This window comes from Nuphar pumila, chromosome 6 (genome assembly GCF_984573655.1).
Source record: "Nuphar pumila chromosome 6, dmNupPumi1.hap1.1, whole genome shotgun sequence".
Taxonomy (NCBI): Eukaryota; Viridiplantae; Streptophyta; class Magnoliopsida; order Nymphaeales; family Nymphaeaceae; genus Nuphar; species Nuphar pumila.
Window position 1 is genome coordinate 111,200,296 of NC_143254.1, and position 26,414 is coordinate 111,226,709.

The window sequence follows — 26,414 nt, forward strand, 5'->3', positions numbered from 1 at the left end:
AAGAGTATATGCAATCCATCAAAAGATGATGCACATGCACATGAAATGTGCTTATGGATTGAGGAAATAGAGCATGATGTTCGAAATATTAGAAATTTTGTTGTAAACCATCATCATGCCCTTTCTATATTTAATAGGCATTTTGATCTCAAGTTACTGAAAGTTGCTGAAACTCGTTTTGCTTCTCTAATTGTTATGATAAAAAGAATTAAGCAACTTAAGAATGCATTGATGATGATGGTGGCTGATCAAGATTGGGATTTTTATCGTACTGAAGATGATGTCAAAGCTCAAGCTATCAAAAAATGCATCTGTGATGATTTTTGGTGGGATAAAATTACATATTTTGTTGAATTTACAGAGCCTATTTGGGAAATGCTGAGAGAAGTTGACAGAGATGTACCCATGCTTCATAGAATTTATGAAATGTGGGACAATATGATTGAAAAAGTTCAAAGTATCATTTTTAAACATGAGAAGAAAGATATTGCACTTGATGATTCAGAATTTTAATGGGATAAAAGCAATACACCTTTGCATTGCATGGCACACTCTCTCAATCCAAAATACTATGCAAAAAAATGGTTGACAACAGGTGTTGGTCGTGTTTCTCCAAATGAAGATCCTGAGATATCAAGAAATAGAATGATATATTTGGGAAGAGTTTTTAATGATCCTCACATGTTTAAGGTTGTAAATAGTGAGTTTGACAAGTTTTCTACTGGAAGATTTGATTCTTTAGCAGCACTTGTGGCAAGGGACGAGGAAGATCCCCTTAATTGGTGGGCAACATATGGATCAGAGACACCAAATCTGCAACGTCTTGCAATGAAGTTGTTATCCCAACCTGCTACATCATCTTGTTGTGAAAGAAATTGGAGTACATATGCTCAAATTCACAACATTAAAAGAAACAAACTCACTAGTAAAAGAGCAGAGGATTTGGTATATGTTCACTCAAATCTACGATTAATTTCTCGCCGCACCAAAGAAGAGTATAGGTACTTTTTTTTCTTTGTATTCAAAGTTTGTATTTAAATATTTCATATTTGTATTCAAAGTTTTAAGTTAGATACTAATATAGTGATTTTTTGATGCAGTTGTGGACCATCCAAGAATTGGGATGTAAATCCAGAAGATTTTGACTTGGAGGGAGAACATAATTTACATACTCTCAACATGGACTACCTCGATCCTGTTCTTCCTTCTAATTCAGACGATGAGGCAGATTTATGATAAGTTTTGTTGTTTATCACACTCACAAGCTTCTTTATGTGTTATATTTTGGTAAGTTTGTGTTGTTAAGAATTGCTTTTTTTTTGCTTTAAAATTTACAATCTTTATGTGTTAATTTATTGTTATATATATAATTATAATATTTAAAATATATATATTTATAATATATATTTTTTAACATATATATATATATATATATATATATATATATATATAGCCGAGTCCCCGTGTCCAAATTTTTTGGAATTGCGCCGCACCCGTGTCGCACCCGCACCCGCACCCATGTGACATAGGAAACATGCTTTATTTCAAATTGATTTGATGTAAAAATGTAAGTATTTTATCATCAAATTTTAGTATAATATCAATCATTGACTTTTTTTACCTCTTTAAAATACACATCTGAGCATAAAAAATCTTAATCAAATACATGCTCCCTATTTAAACAATGATAAACACATCAAATGGTACAGATCAATCAAACAATACTTAAAGCTATGATTTTCAGAAGGTCCTAATGGGACCTAACGAAAAAAGGGTAGGACCATCCTCCTTCTCATATATATATATATATATGTGCGTGTGTGTGTAGTAAATGTTTTGCAGAATTGACTGATCCATGCTGTCTAATTGGAAGTCATAGCTGCAGCAGTGCCAACTCAATCTGATCCCAAAGTTTTTTTCAGCATGATCTGTTTGCCAGGTTTCACAATATGGATCATGTATCTTTGACAAAAATATGTTTTTTTAACCATAAAGTTTTGGTGTATTATTGCTGTTGATTTTTGAAGCTCTTGAAAAACCTGCATGCATGTCACAGTCCCATAATGTAAAACCCATGTTCAACTAAACAATCCATTCCGATCATATCTATAAGGTCGAATGAAATCCATAAAAATCTAAAAAAGATATGATAAGGTTCATCAATCTTTATTGGATGATTTAATTTAAAGACGCTTTAGTTAAAGCCATTAAGACTCTTGTAATTTTAGCCCAAATTAACAAATTGTAAGAAAATATGTTCCAGTCCCAAAAGGAGATCCGAGAGCTAGATTTACAGAAAAATTTTGAATGCTGAATGTAATAAAAGCTGAACTGTCCCAAACTGTTGGTAGCCAAATATTGGGCACAAACACAACTTGCTGGTAGGAGCTTCTAGTTGACTTTCTAGTGACTTTGAGATTGAAATTTTAAATTTTAAATTGTACAATAGTGTTGTGCAACCTGAATTTGCAAAATTTCCCTAGTATCATACTTAATTTATATATGTCATTACCCTAGAATAGGAAACTTTGACTTTTCTTTTTCGACTCTCAAATGGTTCTTTTCTTTTTCCAAGTCATCCCATCTCTTTCTTTGATGACATATTAGGTTTGTTATTGTTATTTTTTGATGTCAAATAAAGCTACTTCTTTCCGCCACAACCTAGTTCATCATTTCAACATTTCCTTTGTTTTCACCCATCTTTTGTGCCATATCAATGAACAAAGTGGACATTGAAGTATGTCATTGTAATGAAATAGTGTAAAATACAAAAACAATGCCACTAGGGGCTTTATATGATTACAATCACAAAAGTGCATAGGCACAAACCAATGCCATTAAGGGCTTACAAAATCGCAATCACATTGTGCACAAACACAAGTCTGCTATAGGACAAAATAATAGCCAACAAGGGGCAACAACACAAGCACTAAATGCATATAAAACATTAAGGAACTAAATAGAAGAACACAAAATATTAAAAATATTTATCTTTATTGAGCATAAATGCTTAAGAGAAGCATTAACAATTGAGGGGGAACAAAGCCCATTTATATACACATTACAAGGGAGAGATACCAAATAGGAGCTCCTAATATGACTCTTGGAGAACCTCCGATGACTCTATGGTCAAATGGCCATAGAGCTCTTGCTTAAAAGGGCAAATTACAAAAAAGAAATATTTTTTTCCTAATGAACAATTAGATGAGTAAAATGATGAAAATACCCTAGAGGATATTTACCTATTACATTATCATAAATAATATATATACACACACATATATATATATATATATATATATATATATATATATATATATGTGTGTGTGTGTGTGTGTGTGTGTACAATATGGAACAAATATATATCCCATTGAAAATAAGATGCGAGAGAATCGTTTACGGTGGTTTGGACATATTCGGCGAAGGCCTAATGATGCTCCGGTTAGAAGGTTGGAGAAATGGGAAAATATATTAGTTAAAAGAGGTCGGGGTAGGCCTAGGAAGACTTGGATGGAGATGATAGGAAAGGATATGAATGCTTTGAACCTCACCGAGGACATGGCATTGGATAAAAATGATTGGAGGAAAAGGATTCATGTGGAAGACCCAATATGAATTTCTTTTTTGGTTCATATCGCTGACCCCAATTGTTTTGGGATGAAGGCGTAGTAGTTGTTGTTGTTGTTGTATGGAACAAATATATATGTATGACAATATATATATATATATATATATATATATATATATATATATATATATATATGTACATTTTAAGACTCCCCCTCAAACTTACGGTGTGATATACATTACTAACAAAAGTGTCCACCAATATCAAGTAGACAACATACAAGTGTTTTCGTAAGGAACACTCTCAACACCCATAAAGGGGCATGCACAAGAAGGATCACAATATAAAGAATAAGATTTTATTAAACATATGCAAAAAGTACTTAAATTTTTTATCCATAAACATGTTCCGTATAAGAAAAAATAAGTAGTAAAAGATTAAAAATTTCAAGGAAAGATTTAAAAAAAATTCACATAACAAAGAGAGTGATATTTGCAAATCAACACTAATTTGCGAAAAATATGAAAAGATTTAGATTCTCACAAATATCAAGAAGTGATATTTTGCAAATTTCAACAATAGTTTGACCACCACAGGCAATCACCTCACTAGGCCTCCAAACCTCAAACATCAAGTGTATCAGCGACTAAAACAAGAGCAAAATGCCAACGATGGGCTAAAATCACACACGAAGGTGTGAATAAACATCTCTCGTCTACATATAATGGCACTAGAAAATTAAGTGTATCAACGACTAGATCAAGAGTATAATGCCAACAATGAGCTAAAATCATACACGAAGGTGTGAATAAAAATCTTTTGTCTATATATAATGATACTAAAAAATTGAGTGTATCAGCAACTAGATCAAGAATATAATCACAATGCCAACAATGGGCCAAAACACACACATCTCTTGTCTGCATATAATGACACATAGATAAGAGGCATAATAGGAGAAAACCAGTGTTAGGAAAAATGTGCCTTGAGGCGCAAAAGGCGCGCCTCGCCTTGAGGCGCGACCCTCTGTGTCTTAAGGTGCAAGCCTTAGGCGTGAGGCGCAAATTATTTTTTTTTTAAAGATTTCTAAGACACATTCAACAAGATTTTTGTAGGTTAATCTCATATATTTTCCAGTTATTTCAGTTATGTAATCAGTTTATTAGTATATTTTAACTTTTGTTGGTTAATCTCATGTATTTTCCAATTATGTAATCAGTTTTTATATGTCACTTAAAGTAACATATAAAAGTAACTTACTTTTATATGTTAATTTCATATTTTTTAGAATAATCTCATATATTTTAACTTTTGTAGGTTAATCTCATATATTTTTCAGTTATTTCAGTTATGTAATCTCATGTATTTTCGAGTTATGTAATCAGTTTTTATATGTTACTTAAAGTAACATATAAAAGTAACTTACTTTTATATGTTAATCTCATTTTTTAGAATAATCTCATATATTTTAACTTTTGTAGGTTAATCTCATATATTTTCCAGTTATTTCAGTTATGCAATCAGTTTCTTAGTATATTTTAATTTTTGTTGGTTAATCTCATATATTTTCCAGTTATGTAATCAGTTTTTAGTTACTTTTATATGTTAATCTCATATTTTTTAGTACTTATTTGAGATTTTCTATTTCTTATTGGTTGTTATTTCATCAATAAAGTATTTCTTCATTTATTTGTATTTTTAGATATTTTTTTTTTTATAATTTTTTAAAGTTTTCAAAATATTTTTTAGGCTTACGCTTTACACCTCGAGGCTTACACCTCGCCTCGGTTTTTGGTGGAGCACCTCGCTACACCTCAACGCTTTTCACAACACTGGAGGAAACACAAAAGATAAGAGAGCTGTAATGAAAACACACTAATGTTATCAATAAAAAGATCAATTTTAACCATTTTTCAAAACACTATTGTTTAAAAAATAGATAGCCGTCACATATAAAAAGCATCCATAATCCATAATAACAATGACCATACAACAAACGAGTGATACAACACACTCGGATTCAGAGATCAAACAACTGTTAGTTAGAGCTAAACCATAAGTTGATAATCTAAATTGACATAAAATGAGGTGCACACAACCCACCACAACAACATCTTTGAATAAAAAATAACAAGGCCAAGAGAAATGATGCATCATATAAAATTCTGTGATGGCAAATGCCATAAGAAGGCAATAAATACTCACAAAAATCATTTTTCAAACACGTGAGTTAAATTATAAGAACTGATTTGAAAAAACAAAGTTTCAAATCAAATCCAATAATGGTAGATGAAAAACTTGGACTGAATATAGTGCAATAATATGCACATGCAATCATAAGCATTGTTAATATAAGCAAGCTATATAGAGAGATAACTTAATCTAGATTATAAGTCTACTATGAGACAATCAATGCTATTAAAGAGGACCAAAACATATATAGAGATTCTCAAAGAACCATATAAAAAACTAAGTGCATACACAAGTACAACTAAAGTGAACCATAAGAGAAACATATATAACTCCCATAAAAACATAAATAATTTTTTCATGATTCTCAACTTAATATTTTATTAAAACTAAGTATGCAACATAATATTTAAATCAAATGCAAAGCATATAAAATAATGCCATGAGACTAATAACATAATCATATGTACGACAAAAATAATCAACAATATAAACACCTAATAGCATAACTATTGTCCCACAAAAGACCCATAAAAGACATTTATTAAAGTGAATGACTTCCCATAAGAAATTATGTTCAATACCTTACGCACGAACAAACAATCTTATTCATCATGTAAGGCAATCATAAGTGCATAAGGATCGATATAAATAAAAATTATTTTATAAGCTAGTTCATAATTTTTAACACTTCATATGCTACTTTTAATACACCAAGAGTAAAGAGAAATATTAAACACAAGTTCAAGCAAAATTTCATAAAATTATACTTGTGAAATACACACTTCATTATTTTGAAATATCTCAAATTATTTTAAAATATATAACAATTTATCAAAAAAAACAAAACCAAGTTCAACAATACGAACATGATTTGACATTTATAATCATGACTTATTCAAATAAAACATCTAAATGCCAACAATACATGCTCAAGCCTACACGATTATATACATATATATCAAATAAAGCAAGTTTTGAAAAATTAAGATTCAAACGTGATTTCAAAACATACATATATCTAATTTCTCAAAAATAAACAAACACGTCTTATAATATATTTAATAAAAAACAAGTCTAACGATGATTAAAAAACCATTTAAAGATATTTTTTTTTGTTTTAATAATAATAACAAATATATATATATATTTGAATGATAAAGAAAATAAGTGTTTTCTCATGCATAATGTATAAAATAGATAACACAAAAAATATTTAAAGATATAAGATACATACTAGGTCTATACTTCCCTTGAATCCAAGCCACACAACGATCATAAATCCTTCACGAAGCACGAACTCGAACCAAAGAATCCCAAGACCGAAAAGAGGCAAAATGCCAAGATTTTTTTTTTGGCTTTGATACCATGTAATGAAATAGCGAAAAATACAAAAACAATGCCACTAGGGACTTTATAAGATTATGATCACAAAAGTACATAGGCACAAACCAGTGCCATTAAGGGCTTACAAGTTCGCAATCACATTATGCACAAGCACACGTCCACTATAGGCCAAAACAATAGCCAACAAGACAAACACTAAGTGCATATAAAACATTAAGAAACTAAATAGAAAAACACAAAATGTAAAAGGTATTCATCTTCATTTAGCATAAATGCTTAAGAGAAGCATTAACAATTGAGGGGGAACAAAGCCCCTTTATATACACATTACAAAGGAGAGAGAGACCAAATAGGAGCTCCCAATAGAGTCATTGGGAGCTCCTAACGGTCATATTTATGACGGTTGGAGAGCCTCCAACGACTCTATGGTCAAAAGACCATAGAGCCCTTGCTTAAAAGGGCAAATTACAAAAAAGAAAAAATAAATAAAAAGAGAAAAAACTGTTCCTAATGAACAGTTCCTATTAGATGAGTAAAATGATGAAAATACCCCTAGAGGGTATTTACCTATTACATTATTATAAATAATATATATATATATATATATACACACACACACACACACAGAGTCATGCCACTACAAAGGGTATTGGTTTTCTAATGCAAGAAAGTCATGATGATGCCCACTGAAGTTGGATTAGTACCATACAATTGTTTGGTTGGATAATCAAATAGCTAATTTTGTGCAAAGAGGTCCATATTCAAGTGAATAGATTGTCCACTCATTTGATTGTTGTGCAGCTAGCTTCACTGAAATTTGTAGATCTGTGGTTTGAAATTTCAAATGTTATGTCAAACCAACATCTTCAGCTACCAAATTCAATAGCAATGAGAAAAGACTTCAATCATTTGCAGCCACAGAAATATTGATCAGTAACAAAGATAAAAGCTTTTTTACATTCTTGCTATTGAAATTAGATGCAGTTGACTACCTTCGAATCAAGCAATTATAATTTGAAACCCTTGCTTTTATATAAGTATGATCTTTGTTATCTGATCATAAAGCTGCTTTTGTGGGACATTAGTTTTTCTTGCTTCTTTGGTTCCTATTAAGGGACATGTGGTTATTTTCCTCTTTCATGTTGGATATGCAGGTTAGACACTATTATTATCGTCTCATTAAACGGATAAACAAGCTTTTGGGCCCTGCATTTACTCTCGATGCCAAAAATTCAAAAGATGCTAATGCTGCAATGCTTCGATGGTAAATTGAAGAATTGTTAATCAATTATTTTGGAGGTTCTTGAATATGCTATTGAAAGATTGCATTGGTTATTGCTAGTGAGCTCATAACATATGTACACCGTGTAATTACACATGCAGGTTTTCCTTAGTGAAGCTTCCATGATTGTTATGTCAAGATCTTTGAATGCATGCATGCACATATATGAGTTTTATAATAATATTGTCAATGCATCTTTGTGTAATATTTAGTAGTATCATTGAAGAAAGAAAGCGGGGGGTGGGGGGGCAACAATGGGGGAGAAATCAGATGATTTTTTTTGGGTGTGGAGTTTGTGTGTGTGTGTGTGAAATAGGGTACAAAAATACACATTCTGTTCCAAGTCTAACATTAATGTCAGGTCTAACATGCTTCCTGAATCTGTATGTGGCTTTGAACCATAAATGGCGTGGACTTTCAATAGCTAATGCATTGGTGAATAGGTCAGCCATTTGATGCTCTTCAAACATAAATCTGGTTTGGAATTCTTGATTCTCAACCTTCTCTAGAACAAAATGCTTATCCAGCTTTATGTAGTTTGTCTTATTATGAAATGACTTGGTAAATATTCAAATGACCCTTGTTGTCACAATACAAGACGGACCAAAATATTGGCTAACCAATAGTTGTGAATAGTTGCTTTAACCTAGAAATTTTAGCTATTGCAGAATCCATATACTTGTGTTCTGCTTAAATGCCAAGTCCTGCAACTGTGTTGTTTCTTGCTGCTCCCTGTAACCTATGCAGTTAAAACTGCTAGTTGGTGTCTAGGTTTCAGGCCTCCAAAAGTCCTAGCTGGCACCTAGGCAGGACTAATTGGCCTAGTTGAGACAAAAAAGTAGAAACAAATAAATTGCTAAAATTAATGACAAATATATATTCAATATATAAATAGTCAAATAAGACTATTATAAATGAAGATTACATATCGTAGAATATCATAAAAGTTTTAATCTTGCATGACATAAATTCAAAAGAATAAAAAATTGAAAAAGTTCTACATAATTACAACACCATCTTAAGTCTTAACAATGTTAAATTAATATTCAAGTTGATCTAAAATGCATAGTTCATGACACATAAAGATTGCATCTGATAGTCTAATATTCTATTTTTGTTCTAAAATCTAACTCTAAACTTTGAACACCATGAACTAAACTGATTAAAATATTTTGGGCTGTAATCTTGAACATTTCATGGATGTCTCGCTACATTGCTCCTTACTAAGCATTAGAGCTTTGTCTAGTTCTTGAAGTTGATGGAGGCGACGTAATGGAGCCAGTTATTGTGCTTAAAAGTTAAAACTATTTATGCAAGTGCACTCTTTACAACCGTATAGTCTTTCAATTATGTTTAGTTTGATCCATTTTTAGTGTTATATCACTTATATACAGTGTCTTATATAATGACTGCCAAGTTGGTTGGAACCTTGAACATGGATGGCCTCTAATTGAGCATATATTTCTCTTTCAATAGGTGGTCTTTACTTGAGAAACATAGTTGTTCTGCTTCAAAGCTTCATTTGAAGCCAAGACGGTTCAAGACGTTTGTTACTGCACTGGTTAGTTTCGGATTCACATGCTTCTTTCTCCACAAAATTATTCATTATTTTGCTTTAGAGCTTCATCTGAAGCCTAGGTGGTTGTCTTTGTAACTGCAATGGCTGGTTTGGCTTTTCTACACTTTTTTTGTGTTGGATATTTTCCTACAATTGTTTTGATAACTTGTTTTCTTTTGCTCTAAAAAATGAAGGAACACCAACTTCTGAAGGACCGGAAGAAGACAAAAAGGAAAGCTTCTCAAGGTGAGCACGTTTCTCCTGCACCATTGGTTACACTTCCAGTTCCAAGTAAGGCATCTGGAAATGAACCCCGTGGACAGAAAGTTGTGACCCTGGAGAGCCATAGTGCTCAAAAAACAGGAACTGCAAGGGCAAACTCACTGAAACGTAACTTGATGACAAGCACTAGCGGCAGCAAAGATAAAATTCCCACTGTAAAAACAGCTCGACAACGAAGAAGAGCAGGAGGTATTATAATCATCATGAGTATTCTAGTTTTTTTGTCCATGGCAACATTAAGATAAAAAGAATCTGCATTATCTTTATAAAGTGTTGATTTTGCTTTACCTGACAACTGCATAGTTTGGCACATCTGACAATCTTTGTTGTGGTTTTATTTACTTGCGTACATTTTAAAGGTAAGCAACTGGATTGATCCTTCATTTCAGTCGTATGTGGATTCACATCTTGGCAATTGACCTGCTAGGCAGTTAAATAAGTAGCAGACCTAAACATATTTCTTAAGTAATAATGTGCAGCGATCAAGAAGCCCTTGAACTTCAATAATTTAAGTGAGAAGAACTTGATGCCTGGGAGAAACTTGATGCCTCACGTGAACCAGTTCACGTGAAATGCTGCTGTCCATCCACGATCTGGATTCACGTGAATAGGGTTCACGTGAATCACAGATTCACAAAGGGAGAACTCACGTGAGGTGTGAGTACACAGGGAGTTTCAGAAAAAGGAACAGGCAGAAAAAGAGGAGACGAAGGAGAACAGAAAGAGGAAGAGAAGCGAAAACCTCAAAATGTCTGATCTTTGTCACAAGCCAGAACCTTCTTTTTGCCTCTAGATTGGATCCACGCTCTGATACCATGTTAGATTTTCATCTGTACCTGCATTAAGAGAGAGAGAAAACAGAAAAAGGGAGAGAGAGAGAGAGACGAGAAGGGGAATGCAAAATATCGACTGCGGCTGTCACGATTTCCCTTAAGAAATCGTGACCTAATGTTGGTATTAATATACTTAAGTATACACAGTGGGCCGGGTCGGGTTTGGTGTAATATCCGAACCCGGATACAAATATAAAACAAGCATATACACTTACACAGGAATGAGTTCGAGTCTGGGCAGGTGAATAGTGAATTCGGGTCTGGTACAGGATCCAGACCCGAAACACTATTCACCTTTTTCACTACATTGGTTTTTCCTTCTGTTCATTTTTATCCTACTATTTCATCTTAGTTCGAATTGTTCTCCAGCTGAGCAATTCATATGCATGGTCATTGTGTACCCCAAATAAGGATTAAATAGTCATGAAACATTGATAAATGGTCATTAAGATATTTGGCTGGGTATCGTGTATGGGTGATATCGGGTCGACCTGGCCTGGCTCGACAAGCAATCGTTAGGGCCTGACAAGGCTCGTGGCTGCCGAAAGCCCGACCTGACTCTTGTCTTGTTGGGTTGGGGTTGAGTCTTATTGACGTCGAGCCCTTACTCATGTCCGATACCCGCTCGATAGACCTAGGTTAGGTTGACCGGGCCTGTTGGTACAGAGAGAGAGAGAGAGAGAGAGAGAGAGAGAGAGAGAGAGAGAGAGAGAGAGAGAGAGAGAGAGAGATCTTACCTCTTTTTTGTCATGGCACATCATCTTATTATCATTTCAAGCTAGCTGGAGCCCTCCAACATTTACCTTTTTCTTTCTCCTTTTTTCTAACATGATATTCTATTGGGTTGGGCCCGACCCAACATGTTTGTGGCTGGGTCCTCAAAATGTGGTCCGATTTTGACTCAAATCAAGCTAAATACTCAACAGGCCATTAGGTGCTCGGTTCGATGGCCACCCCTGTATCATACACTAACCTTAATTGGTGGTTCGTATTTGGACCAAGAAGGGTCTATTAGCACGAAAGTGTTATTAATTAAGATGCATTACGTTTTGATGAGTTATACCTCCTTTATGCTTTCCTATTGACCTTTGTGTCTCTTAGTTTATGTTATCCCCCCTTGGTAATGAAGACACCATTTGGGCATTTTTTTCTCAATTCCGATTACACCGTTTCATGTCCCAACTAATCACCTTGATGAAAGACAACTCTTGGTCCAAATTCACCTCTTATACGTGGGGCAACACATGGAACTTTTGTTAACATAAGAAGCCTTAATAGGGATCAGTACAAGGAAACTGAACAAATAAACAATAAGTACAAATATGCCACTCCAAAGTGACCACACGCAATGTACATACATAAAATAGGAAAATATATATCAAAATAACAAATATATTTCTTGCAAAAGATTTTATGTGAAACCTCTCTTCCACCGAGGACATAAGGATACCTCTCTCACACTACAATGTCTTACTAACTTTAGATCCAGGGTTGGTATTATTAGGAAATGAACTCTCAAGAGGCACTCTTGGCAAACAAGGTACAAGAGGATTGCTTCTTGTCCCATTAAATTGCTTTCCTTCACCTCCTTCTTGGGTACTATAATATTGCTCATTTTGAAAGGATGTGACATCGATTGAGATAAATCCTTTCTTGGTAGTAGGATCATAACATCTATATCCTTTTGTAATGAAACAAGATGTGCACAATCACAGTGCCAATGAAGGGCTACACAAGTGCACAAATATAATACGGTCTCTAATGGACCAATAACAATCTCATAAAAGAGATATACGAAAGCACGAATTCCACAAGAGCACAATGGCACAAATTCCACAAGAGCACAATGTAAAAAACAGATTTTTGTATATAGCCAATATGCTTAGAAAATCACATATATTATAGAGGGGTGAGGCTCTATGTCACATGGGTGCAGGTACGTGTACGGGTGCGGAGCAATTTCAAAATTTTTGGACACAACGACACGGCTATATATATATTTAAAAAATATATATATAACAATAATAAGATTGTAAAATTTAAAGCAAAAATAAAAAGTAATTCTATTGAAGTAACAACACAAACTTACCAAAATAAATGGACAAAAATAGACTCAAAGTTGACCGAGTCCAAAATGTGGATGGACTCGGCCCCGGTGCGTTGACCGAGTCCGACACTTAGTTCACCGTGTTCGCCCCGTGTCCGAAGCCGCACCTGTGTCCGCCCCGTGTCCGCACCCGTGTCAGGGCATGTCGACGCGGGTGCGTCGACCTTTTAGCCGAGTTCGTGTGACTTAGGTGAGGCTTTATAAAGCCTCACATACATTTGAAAGAGGCAGTCCAACGACTCTCCAACAGTTATTTTGACTAACATCAAAAAACAAAAATAAAATAAAAAACAAAAAAAGACTCTACAGTCCCTATTGGTCTGGATTATATTACATGCTATTAAATGACCAAAATACCCTCGATATATGTATATTGTATAAATATACGTATATCAGTTAGGTCTAAAAATATATACACTGTATTTTAACATTCTCTCTCAAACTTATGGTGAGATCACCAAAAGTTTGCTAAGAAGATACAAAAGTCTTGGTAGAGGAAGAACTTTAGTGAAGAAGTCCGCAATCTAAAACTCGGACTGAACATATGGTAAAGTAATCATCTACTCTTCTCGAACATAGTGGCAATCCATCTCAATATATTTCGTTCGTTCATGAAATGTGTGATTGTTGGCTATATATATAGCACTTTTGTTATCACAACATAATTTTGAAGGTTTTTAATCATCAACACCCATATCTGAAAGTAATGATCTCATCCACACGACCTCGGTTGTTGTTGTAGCCATCACTCTATATTCAGCTTTAGTGGAAGATAAAGACACTTTCTGTTGTTTTTTGCTTCTCCAAGAAATGAGGGACTCACTTATAAACACACAAAAACCTTTAATTGAGTGACGATTATTGTGATCTCTTCTCAAGTCAGAATCATTATAAGCAATAAGATTTATAGATGAGAAGATGATAAGAATAGCCCTTTAGATATAATTTTATTGATGTATCAAACTATTCTTAACACGACACTCATGTGAATTAATGTAGGCACATATTGAAACTGACTTGCAGTAGCCTGATAATAGATAAGTACATTAATGATCCAATAAGTTGCCTATAAGGAGTTTGATCACCTAATAAAATTCCGTCTTCAACTCTCATTTTAGCATTTATCATTTCAGAAGTATCAACATATTTTGTGTCAGTGATTCCCGAACACGCAACAACATCAGCTGCAAACTATGTCACACGGACTCGGCTAGGGAGGCACCGCACCCGAGTTGACACGCCTCGACATGGGTGCGGCTTCAGACACGGCTTGGACTCGGTCAACGCCTAGTCGGACTTGGTCAACAAGTCGAGACCGAGTCCGTCCTTGTTTTGGACTCGGTCAACATTGACTGAGTCCAAAAATGTCTATTTTTAGGGCAAAAAACAAAAAAAATGATCTTTTTATATATTTTAATATATATATATATATATATATATATATATATATATATATATATATATATATATATATATATATATATATATATATATATATATAGCATGAGTCTCAAACATAAGTCCCTGCAAGGCCAAAAGTACAATTTGCAAAGTTTGTAAAAACACTCATGCTGGTGCCAAACTTTAGAGGACAATATCCACATATATGCACACACTGAATATATTATTATATATATATATATATATTAAAAAAAATATCTATATATATTGCCGAGTCCCCGTGTCCAAAATTTTTAAAATTGCGCCGCACCCGTGTCGCACCCGCACCCTCATCCGCACCCATGCGATATAGGCTGCAAACTTTATTTGAGACAAAATGTATCCTTTTGGTGAGTACACTACTTCAATTCCTAAAAAGTATCTCAAAAAACCAATGTAAATCAAAAGATTTTTTAAGCATAATCTTAATTTCTTCAATTTTCTTCTGATTATTCCCAGTGATGATCATATCATCAACATACAAAAGCAGAATGATACGCAGAGTACCTGTAGATCTTACAAAAAAAGCAGTGCCAGTATAACAGGATTTTAAATCCAAGATTCAACACAATTTCACTAAACCAATCATACCATGCTTTATGAGCTTGTTTAAGCCCATATAAAGCTTTTTGTAGATGAAGAATCATTCCATTTTCAATAGTCAGACTAGGGAGAGGATCCATGTAAACTTCTTCATTTAAATTTCTATTTAAGAAAACATTCTTAGCATCTAACTGATATATAGACAATTTTCTAATGGATGCTACTACTACTAGGACTAATGTTTCCTCATAATCTATTCCATATTCATGTGAATATCCTTTTGCAACTAATATTTCTTTATATCTTTCTAGGGACCCGTAACTCTTTGTTTTGATTTTAAATATCCATCTACATCCTATTGTCTTATTTACTTTAGGAAGAGGTTGGACTGCCCAAGTATGGGTCTTGTGTAATGCATCTAATTATATTTCATAGCTTCTACCCATTCTTTTATGTTTTTAGCTTCTTTATAGTTAGATGATTCATGATATGAATGAATTGCTAGAAGGCATGTCCTATAGTTTGGAGAGAAGGATTCATATGAGACAAAACTTATTTGGAGGCCTATATATCCGTTCAGATCTTCTAACACTCGACTCTTCAACATTTGTTTGTTGACTATACTTTTCAAAAACACATGGATGCTCTCCCTTATCTCGTCTAAAGTATTGTAAGAGGTTATGAGTTGGTTCTCTTTTTTCACTTGGTCTATTATTTTACTCAAAATTATCAATATCATCATTTTCAATAATTTCATTATTTGATTTAGGTAATAAATCAAACAAGAAGGCATACTTGGATTCTTCCTTAGGTTTTTCAAGATCAAATCCATTTTCATTTTCAAGAAATGTTACATTTCTAGAGATAAAATTTATCATTTTTTGGATCATAGCATCGATAGCCTTTTTGATTTTCGGCATATCAAGGGAAAACACATTTTATAGCTTTAGGAGAGAGTTTGCTATATTTTTAAAGAAGCACAAAGCATTTACATTCGAAGACCCTTAGTCTTTTCAAATCGAGAGAGACCCTTAGTCTTTTCAAATCGAGAGAGATTTTAAAGAGTTTTTCAATTGGAGATTTGTTTTCCAAAGTTTGAAAATGTATTTTATTTATCAGATATACCATGGTGAGAGCGGCTTCGGCCCAATTTTTTTTTTGAATTTCTTTTGAAATGAGTAGGGTTCTAATAGTTTCAATAATATTACGATGCTTTATTTTGGAAATACCATTTTGTTAGGGGTCTTGGGACAATCTTTGGTGTAAAATACCATGAGTTTTTAGATAGGATTGAAATTCATTTAAAAGAAACTCTCTCCCTGAGTCGGAGCGAAAGATTTTAACGTTTGTTTTAAATTGATTTTTAACAAGATTATAAAAAATTTTAAAATACGAAAAAACTTCAGATTTGATTTTAAGTAGATCCAAGTATGTCTACTCAAATCATCTATGAATGTAACATAATATGAATAACCACCTTTTTACATAACGGGAGTGAGACCTTATACGTCCGAATGCACTAATTCAATGATTTCATTAGTCAAGGAAGTTCTAGATCTAAAAGGCACCATTTGCATTTTTTCAAGTATACAATCTTCACATGCAAATTCTTTATCTTTACAAATTTTTTCTAAAAATGAAAACTGAGATAATTTGGATATACTTGGGTGTCCTAATCTTTTATGCCAAAGATCTAAATTAATTTCTTTGATATGATTAGAAAAGAGTTTTTAGGTAAACATAAGGAATCCATATAATAAAGATTTCTTCTTCTATTGCCTTGCCCAATCAGCCTCCCTAACTGGAGTTCCTGCACCTAACAAGCCTTAGATGAGAAGAATACTTTATACCCATAATCGAAAATTTGAGATACTGAAAAAAAATTTAAATCTAATTTTGGAATAACCCTCACATTTGGAACAAATTTTTTTTTGAAATATTATTGAGGTTTCCTATACTTTTAACTTTCAAAGAAACACCATCGACGGTTGACACATGAAAAATATGAATTAGTGCAATCGGATAATAGAGACTCATTATAAGTCATGTGAAAAGAGGCTCCCGAATCCAAAATCCAAGAAGACTTACCCGAAGGAGAAGAAGAGGCGGTACCGGAGGTAGAATGAGTGTCTTTTAGAATTTGTGAGATGACCTCTGCTATTTAGGCAATTGTTAAATCATTAAAGTTGCTCCTTTTCTTCGATTCTTGAAGTTCTTCACTTATGACGGACACCTTTTTGAGCTTGGGACAATCCGGTCTTATATACCCAGGTTCTTTACAATGATGACAAATAATTTTACTCGTGTATCTTCTTTTGTATCCTTCCTCATTATGTTCTCCATTGAATTTTCTTTCAAAGTGAGGTGGCTTGTAAGTTTTTACAAATTTTCGGGTCTTGATACGGCAAGAATCTCATCATTAGACTTGTGCATTCCAAGTCTTGTTTATTCTTGGCAAATTTGAGCAAGAGACTCACTTTTAGAAGGAGTCAAAGTTCTATGAAGCAAGGAGAACCTAACTTGCTCAAATTTCGATCGGAGACCATAAAGAAAAGAGAAAAGATTTTCTCTTTCTACTTGTGATTTTCTCATCTCAATAGCCGAACCTTTCCATTTTGGTTTTAACATGGCTAGTTTATGAGATAAAATAAATAAAAGTCTTACACTTTTATCTCTTTGCTTGGTATTACGTACTTTGTTTTGAAGATAATATAGCTTAGCCATATCTTTTTGGATGAAGGTGCTCTTTAGGAAAATCCATGATTCACACGCCCTTTTAAATTTGATGATGTCAGTGACAATTTTGAACTCCATGGTATTCATGAACCATGAGAGAATTTGAGCATTGCTAGCTTCCCAATCCTCTAACTTGTTTTGGTATTCTTACAAATCTTTCTCTTTTTCTTTTTCGGATAGATTTTTGACTTGATCTCCTTCTATTCTTGTTAATTTAAGTTGAGGTTCATTAGTGGTTCTACTAACAAACCCCCAAAGCTTTTTACCTTTGATGTGATTTTACATTGCGGTAGCTCACATCAAATAGTTATTTTCGTTGAGCTTGTAGGAGATGATGGAGGTGAAATCTCTTTCTCCCATAATGAAGAAGGCTTGTGTATGAAGACTAAAAATTGAAGAGCACCACCCTAAGTCACACGGATTCGGCTAAAAGGTTGACGCACCCGCGTTTCCCGTACCCGACACGGTCAACGAAGTGTCGGACTCGGTCAATGCACTGGGGCTGAGTCCGTCCACATTTTGGACTCGGTCAACTTTGACCGAGTCTATTTTTGTCCATTTATTAAAATTAATTTTAGACTCGGTCAACTTTGATCGAGTCTATTTTTGTCCATTTCTGATTGTTATATATATATATTTATTTATTGTTATTATTGTTATATATATATTTTGTCAACTTTGACCGGTCAACTTATTGCTTTAAAATTTACAATCATATATATATATATATATAGCCGTGTCCCAGTGTCCAAAATTTTTGAAATTGCTCCGCACCCGTACTTGCACCCATGTGACATAGGCACCACCACAAAGGGAGCAATCCCTAGATAACTTAACACTTTAAGAGCCCTAAGCCCTGATACCATATAATGAAATACATGTGCACAATGCCAATGCCAATGAAGGGCTATATAAGTGCACAAATATAATATGGTCTCTAATGGACCGATAATAATCTCATAAAAGAGATATACAAAAGCACGAATTCCACAAGAGCACAATGGCACAATTTCCACAAGAGCACAATGTAAAAAACAAATTTTTGTATATAGCCAATATGCTTAGAAAATCACATATTACACAGAGGGGTGAAGCTCTATTTACAGTGCCTCACATACATTTGAAAATGAGGCAGTCCAATAGTCGTTGAACTGCCTCCAACGGTCATATTTATGACTGTTGGGGGGCTACCTCTCCAACAGGCATTTTGACTGACATAAAAAAACAAAAAATAAAAAAAAACAAAAAAAGACTCTACAGTCCCTATTGGACTGTATTATATTACATGCTATTAAATGACCAAAATACCCTTGATATACATATATTGTATAAATATATGTATATCAGTTAGGCATAAAAATATATACACTATATTTTAACACCTTTTTGGGTTGAGGAATATTCAATGAAGCTGTACTTGTCTCTAGGCTCAAGGTTATCCCTATATATAGAGGGTGTATGCATGTAGCATAGTCGCAGACACACTTGAAGATCAGAGGTGCAAGATGAAAAAAGGGTTCATTAAGGTTTTAATATACTAAAGGGTGATCTCCCATTCAAGTTGTTTGAGGGCATGTGATTTGTGAGACAAGTGTACACCCTTTGACTAGTATCCCGTAGACACAACAATTTTAATATACTAAAGGGAGATCTCCCATTCAAGTTGGTTGAGGGCATGCAGTTCATGAGATAAGCTGTAATTAGTACACCCTTTGACAGTATCCCCTAGACACATTTTTTATGGTATAAGCTGTAATTAGTATCCCTTAGACACTTTTTTTATGATATAAGTTGTAATTAGTACACCCTTTGACTAGTATCCCCTAGACACATTCATTTCAAACATCAGGGCCCCAGTTACTTCTAGGAGACGTCTATTTTTCCTTTCTGTCATCCCATTCTTCTGGGAAATATTAGGATAGGTGGTTTGACATTCAATGCCATGTTCTTGTAGATAGTTTTGAACTTTCCTTGATGTATATTTTGTCCCATTATCAGATCACAATATCTTAAAAAATGTCTGATATTTGATTTTCAACCATTTTGTGATAGACAGGAAAGAACACACTTCATCTTTAGACTTTAACATATAAACTGTAGGTATTTTTAAGAAACCATCAACAAAAGAAAAAATATTTATTTCCGAGGTTGGATACTAAAGAGGTAGGGCCTCATACATTTGAGTTAACTGGTTCAAAAGGAGAGGTACTCCTAGACTGATTCATATAGAAAGAGGTTCTATGTTGGTTGGCTTTCTAACAGGTATCACATTTTATGACATGACCATGCTTATTGAAAGATCGAGTTATTACTGAACAAAAAACTGAACAAAAAGGATAAAGGGTGAGATGGATTCAGAAGCGTCCTTTTTTATTTGTTATTATCTTATCGCGGACAGAATCCCACTGGTCTAGTTCACTTACGAGCATTTTGATCCATCTTTATTTTTTCCTATGGTATGCCGATGTAATACCAAAGCATACCTTAGATTTATTCGTGACCATTGAGGAGCCGTATGAAGCTGAGGTCTCATGTACGGTTCTGGAATAGAGATGGGAACAGTGATGTTATCATCGACTATGATTATCTAACAGTTCAAGTACGGTTGATATAGTTGAGGCGCAGTCAAAATATGGTTTTTGGGGGTGGAATCTTTGGCGTCAACCTACTTAACTACATTTGGGTACAAAATTTGCAACTTTGGAAGAGGCAAGTATTCCACTCTCAAGTGCAAAAACAAAACGGACTTTGACTAAGATGACACATGACATGACCGCCACTAGATATCAATCCTTGAGGTATCTTCAAACTGTATATCCCATTCTCCTCATGTTCACGACCAAAAACTCTGCCATCTTCAAGTTTTAAAAAAACAATAAGAATGATAAAATGTCACTAACCAATTTGACATTTTTTGCTAATAGAAGTTTGACAGGAATGGGGTATGAAGTGCATAATAAAAGGGAGACAATGGGCGTAAATAGTTCATTTCTCAAGAATTGGAAATGGAGACGCATCAGTCAATTTCAGGTCCTTGATAGGATAAGATGCATCATAATAAGTAATTAACAATCTCATACTAGTCATGTGGTTTGTTTCATCATAGTCTATTGCCTGTCTACTAGAAGCAAGTTGTGTAGAAGCATCGATATCTCGTCATGCATGATATGAGATAGTCGAAGTCGAAGGTGGAGGGTCCTTAAGTCGATTTACAACTCTCATCTTTTTGCTCCAATTCTTTTTCCTTTGCTTGCGTTGGAATGTTGGTCTCACCATTAGATCCAAACACTAGTTTCTACTATGTCTACCCTTCCTGCTGTGAGTGCATCTCAATTTGTCTTTCTCATCTATGTTTGAATGATTCCTACCACGTCCCCTTGTGCTCATGTCACCACTCCCCTTGCCTGTCTCAATTTAAACTTTAAATGTTAGGAGAAGTATGATCTCCAAGAAAGGAGGATTGCTTTATGCTTGGTTCATTAGTAGTCATCTTATTTTTTTGATCCCCTTCTCTTTGTCAGTGGATATACACAGTCCCAATGGGTGGTTATTGATCTCTCCCCTATGATATTCAACTTCACATGTTCGTATTAACTATCAAGGACATACAAAAACTCAACCTTTTTTTTTCTCTCTATCCTTCTCATTGCATCTTCACACAATGTGAGCATTTTACTCTTTCATGGCAACTTAGTTCCTTCCACAACTTTCGTAGTTCATTGTAGTATTCACTTAGGAATGGCACACCTTGCTTACGTCTACTCTTTTTATCGATGATGTCACACTTCACCACATTTGTTTTCTTCGAGTAATCTACCCACACTTCTTTGGCAGTCTCACAACCATGAAGGTTTCGCCAATTAATGGCTTCATATATTAGAAAACCATGCCATGATAAGGTAGTTTTCATGCTCCCAATTGAAGTAGTTGGAATATTTAAGATGTGAAACCAAAGGTTTTTCAGGTATCACCTTCCTCAGGTTTCTTCATACTTCCGTAATGTACCTGAGTTTCCTTCTAGTGCCAATCAATATCTTGATTTACTGGGACCATGCCTCATAGTTTTTCAATTGAATTTAACTTTGATGCCTCTCCACTAGCTTTGATTGACTTTTCTTTAGGGGTATCCACGACCTTACTATCTAATCCTTTTAAGATTCCAACAGTAATGCCCTTTACTAGCCTAGTATGGATTCTAGGGTTACACATATACTTCACCTCTAGACACCATTTTAGGGTTTCTCAAGTATGACCTTATGTCAACACCAATGCACTTTCACTACCCTAGCGTGGATTGGTTTCAAACACCGCCTTTACCACACCATTCACATCCATGTCTCTCAGAGAAATCGAGAGGAGTTTATTCCACAACTTATCCTGCACACGAAACAGAGAAAATGGAGAGAGAGGGAGATGCACAATGGCTGGGGCAGCTGAACGTGACCCACCACCAAGCCCTAATCTCGTTATATCAAAACGACTTTACAGTGGAGACTAAAATATGAGACCACAACAATCATATTACAAAAATGCCATTAATGAAAAAGACATCAACTGCATAGTAAAAAGGATTGACGTGCGTATGGATCTGGATCCAGATCCAGATCCATACACATGCTCTATTTTAACACCCTCCCTCAAGTTGTACATGGTTTTGGGGCATGTACAACTTGCCTTTCAATAGCCAAAATTGACGCGCTGTTAACCCTTTGGTAAACAAGTCTGCCACTTGATCTTCTGTTCGAACATGACGTAGCTCTGTCTCTTTCATCTCAACTTTCTGCCGTATAAAATGTTGATCAATCTCAATATGCTTCGTTGTGCTATGCTGAATAGGGTTACACGCAATGTTTATTGCGCTTTGATTGTCGCACAGAAGAAATGATCGAATAATTGTCTCCCCAAGATCACTCAATAAGTGTCTAATCCAAGGTTGCCAAACTAGGAAGCAGAAGCGGAAAACGATACGAGAAGCGGAAGCGAGAAGCGATGCATTTTAAAATATATAGGAAGCGGGAAGCGAGGAATAAAAAAAAAGAAATAGAAGAATTGAATGAGAATCAAAATAAAACAAAAATAAAAACTAAAATAAAAGTAACTAATACTAAATTTCATGATTTTTTAGTGTAAGAATTAAATTTTTAACAAAATCTAAAAATGATTACCACCAATTTAGCGAAAGCACGTGGAAGTGAGTGAGAAGAGTTAGAGAAAACACAAAAAACATGAAAAGTTGAGTAAGAGAACATATAATAAGAATAAATGAAGCTTGTGGAAAGCATAGGAGAAGCGTGTGGGGGAATCGAGGTTCTCATCAAGTTTCGGAAGCGAGGAGTATCGTGTTTCCGAAGCGAGTTTCCGGGAAGCGAGCTTCCTACATATCTAAGAAGCTTCCAGTAACTCTGGTCTAATCTATGTAACTTCTGCCGTGCCTGCAACCATAGACCTGTATTCAACCTCTGTACTCGATCGTGCCACTACCTTTTGTTTTCTACTGCTCCAAGACACTAAATTGTGTCCAATATATACACAATATCCAGAGAGAGATCGTCTCTCATCTGGATCCCCTACCCAGTCTGCGTCTGTATAAGTGATGAGTTCATGTCTTTTATGTAGGTTATCGTTCTTGCGATAAACAAGGTCGTCTCCTATAGTTCCTTTTAAATAGCGTAGAATGTGCTTCACAACTTTCATATAACCTTCCGTTGGAGCATGCATAAACTGGGATACCTGATTGACAGTATAAACTATATCAGGTCTGGTAAAAGTCAAATACTGCAACATCCCTACAAGGCTTCTATACGTTGTAGGGTTGACACAAAGGTGGCCATCTTCAGAACTCAACCTTTGATGTAATACACTCGGAGTGTTGACTGGTTTGCAATTCATCATCCCGGCTCGTTCCAGAAGATCAAGAGTGTATTTCTGTTGCATGAGTGTTAATGTGCCTTTTGTCTGTCAACTTCCACACCAAGGAAGTACCTCAACTCTCCTAAATCTTTTATCTTGAAAGTTTTCATTAAAAACCGCTTCACGTTTTGCACATGATTATCTGAACTGCCAGTGATCACAATGTCATCAACATATATAAGAAGTGTAACGATGTCTGTCTTCTGATAAATAAAGAGCGAGTGGTCTAGAGAGCATCTTCTAAAACCATAGCCTTGAATTTGTATAGAAAAACTTTCAAACCAAGAACGTGACGCCTGTTTCAACCCATACAGAGATTTCCTTAGTTTGCACACCCAGGCAGTAGGATCCTTCTCGGCATACCCAGGAGGTTGCTCCATATATACTTCCTCCTTTAAAATTCTATGCAAGAATGCATTTTTAACATCCATCTGGCTAAGCCTCCATCCTCGGTCGACTGCTAAGGATATGATGACACGAATTGTGCCCATTTTGACTATCAAACTAAAAGTTTCATCGTAATCTTCACCATATTGTTGTGTGAATCCCCGAGCAACAAGTCGCGCCTTATATCTGTCAATACTTTCTTCGGGCTTATATTTTGTTTTATAAACCCATTTTGAGCCAATTACATTCTTTCCTTCTGGCCGAGGTACTATTTTCCAAGTCTGGCACTCATGAAGTGCTTCCATTTCTTCATTCATAGCCTCAATCCAATGACGAGATTGAAGAGCTTGATTAAAACAAGTGGGTTCATCCTGTTTTGTTAGCTGAGACATAAACAACTGAAAGTCCAGAGAAAATGTCTCATAACTCACCCATCGCTGAATAGGATGCCTGATGCGTGACAACCTTTGAGCCGGATCATTAGAGATGATTTCCACATCCCTCGGCCTTGTATTTTTGTCCCTTCTAGTGTATATCTGTCCAGAGAAGCGTTCAACTCGAGGTGGCTCAACATGCATCTGTGAGTCATCCAACTCCCTACTCAAGTCGAAGGAAGGACAATTCACCTGACATGTTTCTCCTGTATTAGCAAAAAGATCTGCACTCATCCATGGATCATATAATTCTACTTCTCGAGATGGCAACTCTTTGGAGTCATTGATCTGAAAATTTTGCTCATCAAAAACAACATTCCTGGACGTCCTAATACGTTTTGTAGTAGGGTCATAGCATCGATAGCCTTTGTATTCATCCGCATACCCAACAAATCTGCACTTAACGGCCTTGTCTTGAAACTTATTTCGCAAAGATGAATCAATATGCACATAACATACACAACAAAAAACACACAGCTCATCATAAGAGGGATGTTGCCCAAATAAAGTATAATAAGGAGATTTCCGATCCAGAAGTGCCATAGGAAGACCATTTATGACATGAACAAATGTGTGAAAAACTTCTGTCCAGAGACTAATGGGCACATTGCTGTCATGTAACATGCTCATCGCACTTTCAACAATATGTCTGTGTTTCCTCTCTGCAAGCCCATTTTGTTGAGGTGTATGGAGGCAAGAAACCTGTCGACTTATTACTTTATCTCGAAGAAAGTCTATAAACTCGTTCGATGAATACTCTCCTCCACCATCACATTGTAAATGCACAATATCACAGGAAAACTTTGTTTTGACCATCGAATGGAATTCCCGAAATATTTGAAAAACTTCATGCTTATGTTTCAAGAAATATATCCAAGTATAGCGGGAATAAGAATCAATAAAGATAACATAGTAACGACTGCCAAAGAGAGAAGGAATAGGTGCGGGTCCCCAAACATCGGAACAAATAATCTCAAATGACTTTGAAGCTCTTTTATTAATAATATGAAACAGAAGAACATGACTTTTGCAGAGTTCACAAGATGAACATTTTTTATTCTCTAAAAAGGAACATAAACTAGACTCTCGAAGAAGACCATCAGATACAAGATTTTCAACGAAACCCCGACTACAATGTCCCAAGCGACTGTGCCAGATCTCTGGCTTATTACAATGAGATGTATTAAAAACTTTCAATGGAGAGAAAGACAAAGACTCTGAAGGCGAAAACACTGTAGAATGCTTGGACGACTTCAACTGGAGAACTTGAACTGAGAGAATTTCCTTGAAGACGTACATGTTTCCTCGTCGCTCCCCCTTAGCGAACGTCTCCTTCGTTCCTAGATCCTTAACATAAACAGAGGAGGGAGTAAATTTGACTGAAGAATTCATATCGTTAACAAGTTTAGCTACAGAGACAATGTTCTTTTTAATATTATGAGCAAGGAGGACATTGAACAAGTGAAGTGAGGACTTTGACATAGGAATATGTGCACTGCCGGTATGACTAATGGAGTGATAAGTTCCATCTCTCGTAACTATACTACCTTTTTCAAAATAAGGCAATAAGTGAGATAACTTGCCCGCATTACCCGTGACATGGGTGGCAGCACTAGAATCAACATACCATTCGCCTTGTCCATTTTGTTTGATCGTCATCTGTGACAATGTTGATAACAAAAGTTGTTGCACATCTGTAGATGACGCTTTTGTGTCCACATTAGTAACTGACTTATTCTCAATTTTGTTTATTTTTTTTTCTGTTCTGCAGATTAAACCAACAATCAACTTTTACAT

At 34.9% G+C, this 26,414-nt stretch overlaps 1 protein-coding gene across 3 annotated transcripts in view; it reads left to right on the top strand.

Moving 5' to 3' along the window:
- LOC149835718 (TSL-kinase interacting protein 1-like) overlaps positions 1-26,414 on the top strand; it is a 48,917-nt gene that overhangs the window by 16,544 nt on the left and 5,959 nt on the right. For all 3 annotated transcript variants that reach the window (XM_090008703.1, XM_090008702.1, XM_090008704.1), the window contains 3 exons: positions 8,260-8,369; positions 9,864-9,948; positions 10,140-10,416. In XM_090008703.1, the coding sequence (XP_089864829.1) occupies positions 8,260-8,369; positions 9,864-9,948; positions 10,140-10,416 (472 nt within the window). The remainder of the gene's footprint in view (positions 1-8,259; positions 8,370-9,863; positions 9,949-10,139; positions 10,417-26,414) is intronic.